The 14,374-nt window shown below is 42.0% G+C and overlaps 1 protein-coding gene across 2 annotated transcripts in view; it reads left to right on the top strand.

Moving 5' to 3' along the window:
- ASXL2 (ASXL transcriptional regulator 2) overlaps window positions 1-14,374 on the top strand; it is a 218,981-nt gene that overhangs the window by 68,944 nt on the left and 135,663 nt on the right. For both annotated transcript variants that reach the window (XM_045010059.1, XM_045010057.1), the window contains exon 3: window positions 11,189-11,297. In XM_045010059.1, coding sequence (XP_044865994.1) covers window positions 11,189-11,297 — 109 coding nt within the window. The remainder of the gene's footprint in view (window positions 1-11,188; window positions 11,298-14,374) is intronic.

The following is a 14,374-nucleotide window of genomic DNA, read 5'->3' as shown; positions in this document are numbered from 1 at the left end:
AGAATAACGAGAGGCCCTATATTCCAGTCCTCTGATAAATGTTTGTTAGTTCTAAAATTGAAATGTGCGTGTTTGTTAGCAACAAAACAGGAAATGGGGTTTCATTTTACACCAGTCTGGTAATACAGACAACGGTGAGGCTTTCCAGTGCTACCTCTTCCATAAGCAAGACAAGCCATGCTGAGTTTACTTCTCATTCTCTGCCTTTTCAGGCTATGTACATCCTCTGGCAGAGACTGCTAGGAGTGCAAAAGTATAAAATACCTGGCCACAAACTATTGCAACAACGTAGGGCAATTTGCTGTTCACCTCTAATAGCTCTTAGGGACAAGCATTTTCAAATCATAGATGCAGTACTGAGATCCTGTGCAGATGTTTCACTAGTCTGTGGCTGCAACAGAACCGTCACCATCAGTGCCAGTAATGCCTTCAGGGAAAAGGAAGGATGGAAGCAGTGTAAAGACAAACTTTCATGGATGCATCATCCAAGATGAAGGAAGAAACCTGGATCTAGAGCATCTCCCATCACCTGTAATTTTTTGTAGGTATTCAGAGAGAAGAAACTGGAAAAAGTAGAGGCTAATTAAATAAATGCAAGTGTAATCCCACTTGCTTTCGTAGAATGTCTACTCAGCCGATGGCAGCACTTTAATGTAGCTGTGTAGTCGTGGCTCCAGGGCTGGGAGAGAGCTCTCCCAGTGCTGTGAAAAACCACCTCCGCAAGGGGAATAGCTTCCAGCGCTAGCTACACTGCCACTTTACAGCGCTGAAACTTGCATTGCTCAGGGGTGTGTTTTTTCACACCCCCTGAGTGAGGAAAGTTTCAGTGCTAAAAGTGGAATGTAGACAAGCCCTTAATCACAGTCAGTAGACTTTTGGTCTTCGTGATAGATGATCTCTGAGGTGGATAAATCTTAAACAGCTCCTGTTGAAATTGGAATCACTTCCCAATGTACATTGTAACTAAGAGTTGTAATATGTTCCTATTCAGCTCAGTGAAAGACGTTCATTTTGACTTCTTTACATGTAGGCATGTCTAACTCTTGTGACTTTTGGTATAAAATATCCATTATTAAAACTGGAATCTCTTGAAGACAGATAGCTTGTAGCATATTCTAACTATACAGATGCCATCCAAAAGGTAAATGCTCATGTATATGGAGTTGAGACTTTTGGCTGCATTTACAAAGTTGCCTCGTGGTTAAGCGCATGGGGATGTAGGGTTTAGTTGTCCAAAAGAAATGTAGCCACTATCCCTACTCCTTATTTGATGTTTCAGAATTTTTTTGCACCACCCCAGGGCTTTGGGATTCAGACTCTAGTTTTGAACCTGAGTCTTTCAGATCAAAGCCATATTCTGCCTAATTGAAGATTCTTTCTTTGTCTGACCAATAGTATATGACAAGGTGAATTTTTTTCTGTTCCTCAGCTGAAGCATATGCTTCCTTTATGTGCTTCCATGACATTTTTTCTCTTGTCACTCATCTGAGTCCAGTTCTTTTTTTAACTATTTGTTGTCCAGTTCATTCATGTTAGTTGAGTTTTCCTTATTGAGCCTGATTGCTGGAAATAAGGATAGAAAATACATTCTCTGTGTTTGAAGATTATCTGCACACTCTTGGAGCAATATGATTATTAAAATATTTGGTTTTGTCTGTTGCGCACTAGCGCATGCTTTTTTAAATTTTGCCTTCTATGCTTGCTGCTATCTAATGTTTATGAAAATTGAAGAAACTGGTCACTCTAGCCCCACTAGTGGTATAGAACAGTGATTTGTATCAGCTTTTACGTACATCAGAACGAGGCATTCTCTTCCTAGCACTAATGCCTGCAACTTGAAGTGGCCTCAAATGTGACTTATTTGTACACTAAGTGCATTCATCTGCTTATAGAGGAGTCGGTGTTATAGAAGCATGTCTGGTGGGTTCCTATCCCCTCCCTGTAATCTTTCCTTTGGGCAGCCACTCTAACATTAAATTTAGGTTAGCTTCTTTGTGGAGTTTGAATCTTCTAATGAGCATGTGTCCTATTGATTGATCCACTGCTCTGTCTGTTACCTGCCTTTAAGATTATCTTTCTAGTGAAAATTGGCACCAATAGCAGTGTGGGAGTTGTTCTTTCTTGCTCCCTATTGCTGCTTTTTCACAAGGACAAAAGTTTTCCTTGGCTCTTTTAAGAGATTTGTTTTTAATTGGAAATAGGATCCAAGTTTTACTTGCTGCAGGAGATCCATTTCTATGCTTTGTTTATCTCCTAGATCACAGAGTGAAAAGCTCTGGCATACCTTAGGTTTTTGGACGGCACTTCAATTTTATTTGGGCTGTTCACAGCTATTCCATAAACTGGAATTTTTTGTACCTTTTTGTTAGTAAAAAGGCAAACACATCATAACAGTGCTAGCAAAGTATGATCTTGTATCATCTATTATGTTCTGTATCAGAGGGGTAGCCGTGTTAGTCTGGATCTGTAAAAGCAGCAAAGAGTCCTGTGGCACCTTATAGACTAACAGACATATTGGAGCATGAGCTTTCGTGGGTGAATACCCACTTCGTCGGATGCATGCTCCAAAACGTCTGTTAGTCTATAAGGTGCTACAGGACTCTTTGCTGCTATTATCTTCTGTTCCTTAAGCATTTTTAGTACTTATACCAATCAGGATAAAAATAGTCTGGCTCATATAATAAGGTGAAAACTTAACTGAACAAGGGAGACACATCACCAGATTCTCACTATACCCCTTGGCAGCTCTGCCTGGCATTTCACCCCCTTTATTCAGTGGAAATTCCAAAGTCTGGGCTCAGCAGGGCTTTAATTACCACATGCAGTTTTTATTTTGTGGTGATCCTCAATAAGCAAACAGTATTAAATTCCCTTTCTTTGAAAGATGGGTCCAGCAATTTAAGATGCAGTGGTACTTGGCTTTGAAAGCTGCTCTTCCTTCCACTCCCTCAGTTGGTCTGCAATAGCTCAGGCTTGTTGATCTTCAGGGCAAATCACTAAGCCTATTTATTCACCTAAGCTGTTGGCTAAGAAGAAGCTTCACGAGGGCTTATGTTTATGGGGAGAAAACTGTAGTTGGGTGCGGCTTGTGGGTTAGCTGCTGGTTTTATTTTGACTTTTTGGTAAATTCATAGTAAAAGCTGCTAAAGTATTTGGGGGGTGAGTGTATATGTGTATGTAGATCTAAAACTTTAAAATATTTATATCAGCGCCACATAAGTACAGAGGAGTGAAAAATGAATGCTTGCTGAATGATTACAGTGGATGAGAAGCTGGATATGAGCCAACAGTGTGCCCTTATTGCCAAGAAGGCTAACGGCATATTGGCTGCATTAGTAGAAACATTGCCAGCAGATTGAGGGAAGTGCTTATTCCCCTCGATTCAGCACTGGTGAGGCCTCATCTGGAGTGCTGCGCCCAGTTTGAGCCCCACACTACAAGAAGGATGTGGACAAATTAAAGAGTCCAGAGGAGGGCAGCGAAAATGATTAGGGGGCTGGAGCACAAGACTTATGAGAGGCTGAGGGAACCAGGCTTATTCAGTCTGCAGAAGAAGAGTGAGGAGGGATTTGACAGTAGCCTTCAACTACCTGAAGGGAGGTTCCAAAGAGGATGGAGCTCAGCTGTTCTCAGTGGTAGCAGATGACAGAACAAGAAGCAATGATCTCAAGTTGCAGTGGGGGAGGTCTAGGTTAGATATTAGGAAACACTATTTCACTAGGAGGGTGGTGCAGCACTGGAATGGGCTACCTAGGGAGGTGATGAAATATCCATCCTTAGAGGTTTTTAAGGACCGGCTTGACAAAGCCCTGGCTGGGATAATTTAGTTGGGGTTGGTCCTGCTTTGAGCAGGGGGTTGGACTAGATGACCACCTGAGGTCCCTTCCAACCCTAATCTTCTATATACTTGTCCTTCTCATAGAATCATAAAGATTGTGGTGGTGTACCTAATGTACTTGATCATTACCTGTTAGGTTCACTCCCTCTGGGGCACCTGGCATTGGCCACTGTCAGTAGATAGATACTGGGCTAGATGGACCTTTGGTCTGACCCAGTATGGCTGTTCTTATGTAATGGACATTTACTGTTACCCACAAAGTATGTAGGCCAGGTGACTGGGTCGTTTCCATATCAAAATTCTTTCTTGGGTCAGAGAAGACTTCCCTATTCAGAGGGACTTGGAATCAGTGCAGCGTGAACTAAATACATAGAGTCAAATATCAGAGGGGTAGCCGTGTTAGTCTGGATCTGTAAAAGCAGCTAAGAGTCCTGTGGCACCTTATGGACTAACAGACGTACTGGAGCATGAGCTTTTGTGGGTGAATATGGACTAACAGACGTATTGGAGCATGAGCTTTCGTGGGTGAATACCCACTTCGTCGGATGCATGTCATGCATCCGACGAAGTGGGTATTCACCCACGAAAGCTCATGCTCCAATACGTCTGTTAGTCCATAAGGTGCCACAGGACTCTTTGCTGTTAAATACATAGAAGTATTTGGCACAGTAATTTGTGAAACTTTTCCCAGCACTGTTGTCTTAGTTGAGAACTCTAAGGTTCAAGCAGACCTGAAGAAGAGCTCTGTGTAAATTTGGAAACTTATCTTGCTCACCAAACAGAAGTTGGTCCAGTAGAAGACATTACCTCATCCACCTTGTGTCTCTAATATCCTGGGACCAGCACGGCTACAACACTGCATCCAACTCTGTAATAAGTTTTTGCTATCCGCTCATGTAGAGTCGTCATTTATTGTACAAAACAGAGTATGCTGTCTCCTTGGTAGGAAGAGAAATCCTAGATACAATAGATTCTGCTTAATAGCAATTCAGATATAGGCAATTTCTGGTCAGTAGCAGCATTTTGTCAGGAACCAATCCTGCCCCACTGACTTTAACATTAATAGGATTTGGATATTGGCAATGGCGTGCTGCTTATTAACATGTTTTGGAAGAAACGTCCCAGCTGGAGGCAGGGAATGATGTGTCAGGATGTGCCTTCCCTGGTTGCAAACCTGCCTGCGCACAGGGACATGGTACATTTCCTTGTGCTCTCCAGGCTGTGCCATGCCAGAAGGCTGCACCTAGGGACGGAAGTGCTGGGACAATCTGAGCCCTGACCCCCAGAGAGCACAGGGCAAGTGAGGTATGACACAACTCCACAAGCCCCTATTCTCCCACTTACCACTCCCTCACTCCCTGCTTCTGTACTGCCTGGCCTGTAGGCAGATTTGCAGGGCTGCACCCAGGGAAGGCATGTCACAGCACTTCCTTCCCTGGTTGCAGGATGCAAACCTGCCTTCTGCTTATTAGCAACTGCTGGATAATGACAACTTTTTGCTGGCAACTGAGGGGTTGTCGCCAATAAGTGGTGTCAGAGGTTCTCTGAAAATGAGCTGAAAATAATATCTGAGGCTAGGTGCACCCTCTCCCCACACCCGCTCCTTTTATACCTATTGTATTGAGGTTTTCTTTAGGCAGATGGGATAGTTCATCATTACAAATAGCGTTTAGAGATCCTGTCATGATAAGCACTATAGGAAATTATCAGATGACTCCTCAATCATTCTCTTTTCTGTAGAACTTGGTGTCTAATTTTGAGCTAGCAAGTTGTCTGGGGCAGAAAGGCAAAAGGACACCTGTGGAATGTTCTTTTTGAACCTTATGTGTGTCCCTAACGAGAAATGTAGTCGTCTTTGGTTTCCCATGAAATGGAAACCAAATAAACTAGACTTCACCCTAACAGAAGCTATACTTCCTTCCCTCCTAGGCCAAAATGAGTCCCCTCTGATCCATTTCTTTGAAGATCTTCCTTTCCTTGCAAGTGGAGGAGACTTGCTCGCCATGCCTCCCTCCTCTTAGTTAGCCGTCCTTTGATTAGTGAGCTTCTTAGGTCTCCTTGCTAGATATACTGTACCCTAGGCTTGCCATCTTCTTGCATGGTGCCTCTCTTGCAGGGTTCTGGGCTGAGAGAGGAGTCAATGAACATTCAGTGAAGTGTTCTGGGATACATTTAGATGAAAGGTGCTACCAAATGTAAATGGCAACTCATTACTGGAGACACTATCAAGGTTGACTGACCCACATCTTCTATTTAAGAAACGTATATTTACTTTCACCCATTTCTCCTGAACTTAAGATGTGGTTTGTCTGTCCAGCCAATGCAACAGGAGGCTTACTAGAACACAAATTGCTACCTTGAGGCAACTCTATGGAAAAACTCCCATAGTTCCTTCGTTACTACACTTTCACCTTCAGCCATGGTTGAACTCTGTGCTATGCCAGTATGTTCCCATATGAGTTACTCAGCTGGTAGTACACCACCTGCATAGAAATAAGCAGGGACCGAGGGAAAGTGCCATTGGCCCCATTAGTCTGTTAGCAGTCTGCATGGTTTCACTTAGCTTCTAGATCAAAGAGCAGCCAGGTAGCTATGTCCAGAGTTGACAGCGGTGTCAGAGCTTCTCTGAAAATGAGCTGAAAATAATATGAGGACAGGTGCACCCTCTCCCCACACCTGCTCCTTTTATACATTCAGTCTCCACAAGCTTGGGTACTACTGAAGTCTGTTCCAAAAATGTGTATTGGTGCAGTGATGAACTTCCTCTGAAGGTCTTTTATGGATGGGGATGAGGGTTTATATTAATTATTAGATCATTGCTTTGCTTACGTTTTTAAAGGGGTCTCTCTCTCCTTTTTTTGGGTTGCAATCCAACTCCAGAAGGTAAGACTCACTGCTAATGTTCTAAAGCTACTATTATATGTAAGCTTAATTGAACTTAATTCACAGCTGCATAATTAAGCCTTAATTAAGAAACCAACCTGCTTGCTTCTTGCACAGGTCTATAAGCAGAGTAGTAGCTGTATAATTAGCATTAAAGCTTTCACTAGTTGAATCTTCCTTTTTGTGCATGCTGTTTGCATTAGCAGTAGAGTGCAATGCAAATTTGAAATGTAATCTGCTTGTGAAGTTCGTGGAGGATGTCAATTAAGTTAACAGCATGGGAATGCTTAGTGTCTTACAAATTAACATTAGAACTGTTTGTGAACTTGAAATGTGTGAGCAAAAGCTTGATTTGCATGATAGTGTATTTATGTGCACTTTGTTTTGGTGATTTTGAAGGAGGGTTGTCTTGTTCTGAGTGAAATAAGTTTAACGCATGCTTTATAACTTTGATTTTTTTAACATTCACAGCTTTTTCTGAATTGTAACTGTACATTCTAGAGTTTGGAAGTTAGTACAAACAGTATCAATTCTTAAGATGCCGCCATGCTTAGATATTCCAGTAAATAGACAAATTAAACTGCATTTAAACTAAAGTTTTCTGTGTGCTCCAGTTGTGAATGCAAAAAATTGTTTGGAGGGAAACTGAAAACACTCTTCATATCTACGTAACTCAGATGCAAAAACACAGAGTAAAGGAGGGGAAATTAATTAAAAACATAAACAAAGCTAGCAGTATTCAAAAGCATAAACTGAAAAAAAAATCCCAATTTGCAGTGATTACGTGTAATGAATGTATACATATTCATTACTCCGACATTTCATATTAAGTTTCCATTTATAACTAGAGTTAATGTTTAATAGATGTCATAGTTAATTTAGTTCAACAGGTGAACAGATTGCTTACAGCCATCTACAACACTTTCTGCCAATCTGTAATATATACTTCTCATGTCTGTAAGATGTTTATAACATCTATTCTGTTATAAACCATTTCTAAATATAAAGTGTGGACTATTACTCCAATAAACAAATCCCCCCTGGATTGAAATTTTCCATGGAGCTATGTTAGCGTTGCAAACATATACACATTTAGAAACAAAATCCATTTTTGGGCATGTTTCAACCAGAAACCGTGTTCACATATAACTCTGATGAACCACTTTTGTTGAAACTTGGTTTTCTTTAATCTCATTGAGATCATTGAGGCATGTGTGCACAACAGGAATTTGTTAGGTCTCTCTGTTTGATTTAAATTTTTTAGAATGTTTAGTATACCTTAATCTAAACTAACAAGATTTAAATTTGGCCACTCTCACAAAATATCAGGATGTCCATAACTCACCTGAACAGTCAAGTTATGTAGAGGAATGAGCAGAGGGCTGAGAGCCCAGAACTCCTGAGTTCTCTTTTTTCTTATTTCTGTTACTGACTGCTGGGCATTGCACTTGGTACAGTTGCTAGATAAGGGTTGATGTGCTGTGTTGGTCTCAATTTCCTCAGGATGTTATGATACTTTATAGATGCTGCTTAGGCGCTTCAATTGTTATTGTGTCCTATAAACTTTGGACAAGTAATCAGATGTACTTGGATACTGTTTCTCTTCCTGCTTGTTAATAAAGGTAGTTCAGGATTGGCTCTGTGTGTTTGCCTCACTCTGCAGTGTCGCACCAAGGAAGCCTACAGGTGCTACAATGAAGGACAATAATGGGATAGCTGGAAAGTTCATCTAGGTCAGGGGTAGGCAACCTATGGCACGCATGCCGAAGGCGGCACGCAAGCTGATTTTTCAGTGGCACTCACACTGCCTGGGTCCTGGCCACTGGTCTGGGGGGCTCTGCATTTTAATTTAATTTTAAAGGAAGCTTCTTAAACATTTAAAAAACCTTATTTACTTTACATACAACAATAGTTTAGTTATATATTACAGACTTATAGAAAGAGACCTTCTAAAAAGGTTAAAATGTATGACTGACACGCGAAACCTTAAATTAGAGTGAATAAATGAAGACCCAGCACACCACTTCTGAAAGGTTGCCGATCTCTGATCTAGGTTAACACTTCCTTAGACAGTTAAGATGACAGACACAGAAATGTTGTGAAGCTTTTTATTCTGTACTGAAGATCTTTCTGGATCTAGACACAATGCCTGAGCATACTGAATATGTGGATCAGGCTGACTAATCCTGTAAAGAATTATATATTGAAAGACTGGAGTAGACCTTTGGGGCTAATAGTTTAGCAGGTAACAAAGTTACCATCCCTTTTGAGCTTTGAGAAGTGAAACTTACGAGAACTATTGCATATGCTCTCACAGCATTAGTAAAGCCAAAAGTGTAGTTAGAAATGTAAGGTGTGATAGGCATTTTACACACATCTGTTTCCAAAAGCTCTCCAGAAAACCAATTTCATAAGCCGAATTAGCAGACTGCAGAATCCGTGGCTATATTTGTGACAGAACTCAGATCATTGGGCTCAGTGCAGGAGTAACTGGATGAAATTCTATAGCCTGTGTTATATAGAAAGTCAGACTAGATAATCTAGTGGTCCTTTCTGTCCTTAAAATATAGGGTTTTGGACTTGGAGTAAGGAGGCCTGGATTAAATTTCTGGCTCTATTACTGGCCTGCTATGTGAGTGGGGCAAGTCACTTCATGTATCTGTGCATCTGTTTCCCCTCCCAGCCATTGTCTTATCTATACAGACTGTAAGTTCTCTAGGGCAGGGACGGTCTGTCACTGTTAGCACAGGACCTAGCAGAATGGGGCCCCCGTTTCAATTGGGGCCTGTAGGCACTACAGCAGTTTAAAAGTTCAATAATAATAAATCCTCACTGACTCTCCATTTTGTGTACCATTTGTGTGTTGTCTACTCCTAACCTATACTGCAAGTTTTTGGGGAGTCTGTCTCTTCCTGTGTGTTTGTACAACACCCAGCACAATGGAACCCAGATCTGTCTGGGGACTCTGCATGCTACTATAATAGAAATCAATGATAATGAACTACTAAACTGTCTTATCTCTATAACTATGTATAATTCTGGAGTGCATATGTGCTGGCAGAACCACCGATGTACTGTCTTCTGCCCCAGATTTCCCCTCTCACCCCTATCCCAAATGGGGCCGGGGGGAGGGAGGGGAAGGTACAAGGTGACTTTACTTCTACAAGGCTAATTTTGTTACTTGTATAGTAAAATTTATTCACTACAAATTAAAAGATGAAAAATGTGTCTTATCTGGAATATTGAATCAGTTTACAGTTTCTCAGTAGTAAGTAGCTCCAGTATAGGAGCGGTGAGGGACTGGAAGATAGAAGCTTCTTACCAGTACTTAATTCTTGCATAGTGTTTTTCATATGTAGATCTCAAAATTGTTTACCATCAAGGGTAAGTATCATTCTCTGTTTTACAGAAAAGATAAGTGACCTACCTGAGCTCACAGGCCTAATCTGTGGTAGCTTTGGGAATAGAAGCCAGGCCACGTGACTCCTTGTCTCATGCCCTATCCACCCAACTTTTCTGCCTGCAAATTCAGCAGTATGAAATGTAAATTGCGTAGGGGAAAAACACTCAGGTGGGTCTCCCTGTTTCAGTTCTAGTGGCCCAGAATTAAGGATCCAAACACTTTATACTAGTTTTCTCAGTGGGCAACATTTCATAGTTCCTCTCCTTTCCTTATCCCTCATCTCTTATTTCATTACAGTGCATAATTACACACACAGCTTTTGGTATCTCTCCACCTGGCATTTTTCCACATAGCATACAGCTCACAGCAAATCCAGGAATAAATTCCTAATAGCGATCTGAATATTTATCTGTTTTTGAAAGTAAGTTTGACTGCTCTGAAGCTAGCTTCCCCCCCGAGTTTCAGCCTTCTGCCAACCTTCTCTCCCCTGTTACCCCCCAAAAAGCCCCAGTTGAGGTTATTGTAGCTGTTTGGCTCTTATTTTGGCTCCACTACAATATAGCAAGCCTGTGTCTCTCCTCTGCGCCCAACTCAAGGAAAATTGAACAGGAGCAGATTAAGTTCTTTCTCTCTTGCTCTCTGCATCTAACTAGACTTTGTACTACTTTCTCATACAGATTTTCTAATTTCACTGTTAGAAGATGAAGGATTTTAATAAATTAGGGTGTTTAAAAGCAAAGCTGTCCATGGGTATGTTTACTTTTTTAGCTCAGGATTTGAAGAGAGGGTCTGAGGTATTAAATTTAGCTGGAATTTTCCCTCCTGGACAGTGACAAGTGCATATTGAATCGGTCCTAACCTTGCTTGAATATAGCAACTTCAGCTCCTCTCCCCTCTGGGGCTGGATTCACTCCACCTCTGCATGCTTTACATATTAAAGGCCATGAGAGGCCATTAGTGTCTCATGCCTGTTTCTCAGCAAATGACTAATATTGACCAAGTAAACATCATCTCTAGTAGTGTTCCTTCAACATTAAGGGCTAATCCTGTGCTTTTGTTTTCAGTGGGACTTCTCCTCTTGCATGTCTGAATGCTATGCTGCATACAAACTCCCGAGGGGAAGAGGGCATTTTCTATAAGGTCCCAGGGAGAATGGGAGTTTACACACTGAAGGTAAGTGTCTCAGCTGGGGGAACTTTCTTTAAAAACTTAAGTCAACTTTTAGCCATTTTAATAAGTGTTGGATTGATAGCCCTGAAGAGTGAAATGCTTCTCATCCAATGATCCTTAACAGCATAAGCAATTGCAATAGAAGCTGCCCCAATGTGCCTCAAACCTGATGTTTAGGGACCATCTCCAAATGAGAAGGATGTTTAGTCTTCATGCCTCAGCAGTTCTTTGCTTCTCTGCTGAGACTGCAAATAAGGGGTGCCAGCTCTTGCTAATGGTGATGTTAATTTGCTGATATCTATTCCTGTCCCCAGGGGCGGCTCTATATATTTTGCCGCCCCAAGCACGGCAATCAGGTGGCTTTTGGTGGTATGCCTGCGGGAGGTCCGCTGGTAATGTGGATTCGGCGGCATGCCTGCGGGAGGTCTGCTGGTAACGTGGATTCGGCGGCTTGCCTGCGAGAGGTCTGCCGGTCCTGCACCTTCAGCATACCCGCTACGGAAGCCGCGGGACCAGCGGACCTCCCGCAGGCATGCCACCGAAGGCAGCCTGACTGCCGCCCCCGGCATGCGCTTGGTGTGTTGGTGCCTGGAGCCGCCCCTGCCTGTCCCCTAGGAACTGGACTGACACATTCACTGAATGTAGCCCGTTGATTAGCTATCAAGTGGTAACTTTGTCACCATTAATCTGGATTTGTACCTAGAGCTGAAGAATTCCTTCTTCCATTACCAATTGACTCAAACAGTCCAGTCCCCCAGCTGGGGAACTTATTAAAAAGGGAAGCCTAGGATCCAGTGGTCGGGATAGCTCAGTGGTTTGAGCATTGGCCTGCTAAACCCAGGGTTGTGAGTTCAATCCTTGAGGAGGCCACTTAGGAATCTGGGGCAAAAATTGGTCCTGCTAGTGAAGGCAGGGGGCTGGACTCAATGACCTTTTAAGGTCCCTTCCAGTTCTAGGAGATTGGTATATCTCCTATTATTATTATTATTTATTTTATTTAGTTAGTTAGTTTATTTGTAAACTATTAAAATCTTTATTTGAAATCTTATTCTCCAATAAAACTACTGAATTACTAGCTTCTGGCACTATAGATTTTCCATAGATTAAATGTGAAAACTCACTCACTGTGTTTAATCACCTATATATAACCAGAGAATGGCACCTGTGTATAATGTACGGAAAGAAAATTTGCGGTGTTATGGGGGACTTCAGTTTGGGGGAAATATACTGGAGATCTCATGCATCCATTAGTAAATCATCATTAGCGTTTTTTAAAAGTACAGATAATTTTCTAAACACAGAATATATTGCATCCTACATGAAGTAACTCTATTTTGGACATCATTATGGTAGGTAAAGATGAACTGATCATTAGACTGGAAGCTTGTCGTTGCCTAGGGACCAGTGATCATGACCTGATTTACATTCAGTATAGGCAAACACAGGAGAGGCCCACCCAGGAATATATATATAATTATATAATATATATAAACTTGCCATTTTAAAGGTGTGTGCGCGTGTGTGCGCGCGCGCACACACACACGTATGTATATATTTGGTGCTTTAAAACGGCAAGTTTCCTACAGCTGAGGAAAATTAACTTTCTCCTCCTGATCAATTTTGTTCATAAACAGAAAAATGTAATTGAGAACTGGGAGGAATTAACGAAAAGTTTATTAGATGGCCCAAAAGTCACAATTACACGTTCAAGAAAAAGGACAACTTTAGCTAAGAGCCCATCATATTAGCAGGGAAAGTGAAGGCAGCAATTAGAAATAAAACAGCAATATATAACAAATTGAAAAAGGGGAAGTAGATATCAATCTATGTAAACTAAAAGTTCTTCTGGTGCTTGTCTATAGCTAGATATTTATATAATATACGCTACTCTTGGCACTCATGCCCTTAAGATCAGACTCTTTTGGCAGCCGCACATGTCCTTGTGCTCCGGTACCAAGGGCATAAAGGGCAGAGCAGCCCAACTGCTGCTCAGTGCCTTCCTGTTATAACTGTGAGACAGGGCTGCCCAGTGTCCGCATCTTGATGCATCTCTTTTAACTGGTCTGTTTTTTGGTAAATATTAATGTTAGTTTAGGAATAGTTAGTTCTTATTCATGTGATTGCACATGTCCATTCCATTTCAGTGTGTGCAAACCCAATGCACTGTTGTTGGAAATTTTTTCCTTAGCAGTACCCATCAGGCTGGCACATGTGCCCTCTGCTGTCTCATGCCACTGCATATGGTATAAAGGGAAGAGCCACCCCGACCCCACTCCTTCTTACTGATCGTGACAGTTGTTGGAGCATGTTGTCTAACTACTGCAAGTTTCCCTTCTGTCTATCTGTATATAGTTGGTGCTTGAGTTTAGTCATAGTATGTGTTAAGTAAGCAATAGTATGAAGTTTTCTTTAATAAAATGAGGTTTTTCTATGCTCTTCGATTCCCTTTGGCTCTGGTTTTGGTGCTGCGGCATGCCTCATTCACCAGGTTCAAGACCTGCGAGTTCTGCAAGAAACTGATATGAGTGAGCAACCTCAGTCCAGTTGCTGCTTCAAAATCTTCAGGGTCTTCAAACAAAGAATAAAAAAAGACAAGGAGACCAGACTTAAATTTCTTCTGATGGTCATCCCTGCTCCCACCCTTGGAGCTTTTCTGCTTGGAGCAGGTGCAGGGAGGTTCCTCTTGTTTTGGTGGAATCCCAATGCAAGTCACCCTCCCTGAGAATGAGGAAGAGACACCAGAACATAGCTTCAAAGGACTCAGTATCTGGGCGATCAAGTTCCCAGGCACGTAAGTCCAGCAAGCATGCTGAAAAAGATGGAGTGCACCCAAGGCCCAGGCACTCCCAAGGCAATAATCTACTCCTGCAATAAAGGGGGCTGTGTGATTTCTTTTTTGCTTCTTGTAACTAGTGTGGGGGATCAGAAGCACAGTTTGTGACTGGTTGGGGAGTTTAACTTCAGTGATACCCACCAGTCTGGGAAGTACCTGCTCTCCCTTTTGCAGCTTGCATTTCCAGAGAGTGCTGCCCTAGGCACACTGGGTCACATAGGGAGAAGTCCAATCCTGTCACTGCTTC

The sequence above is a fragment of the Mauremys mutica genome, chromosome 3 (assembly GCF_020497125.1).
Source record: "Mauremys mutica isolate MM-2020 ecotype Southern chromosome 3, ASM2049712v1, whole genome shotgun sequence".
Taxonomy (NCBI): domain Eukaryota; kingdom Metazoa; phylum Chordata; order Testudines; family Geoemydidae; genus Mauremys; species Mauremys mutica.
The sequence above is the reverse complement of the archived record's forward strand: the minus strand, read 5'-3'. Positions and strand labels throughout refer to the sequence as shown.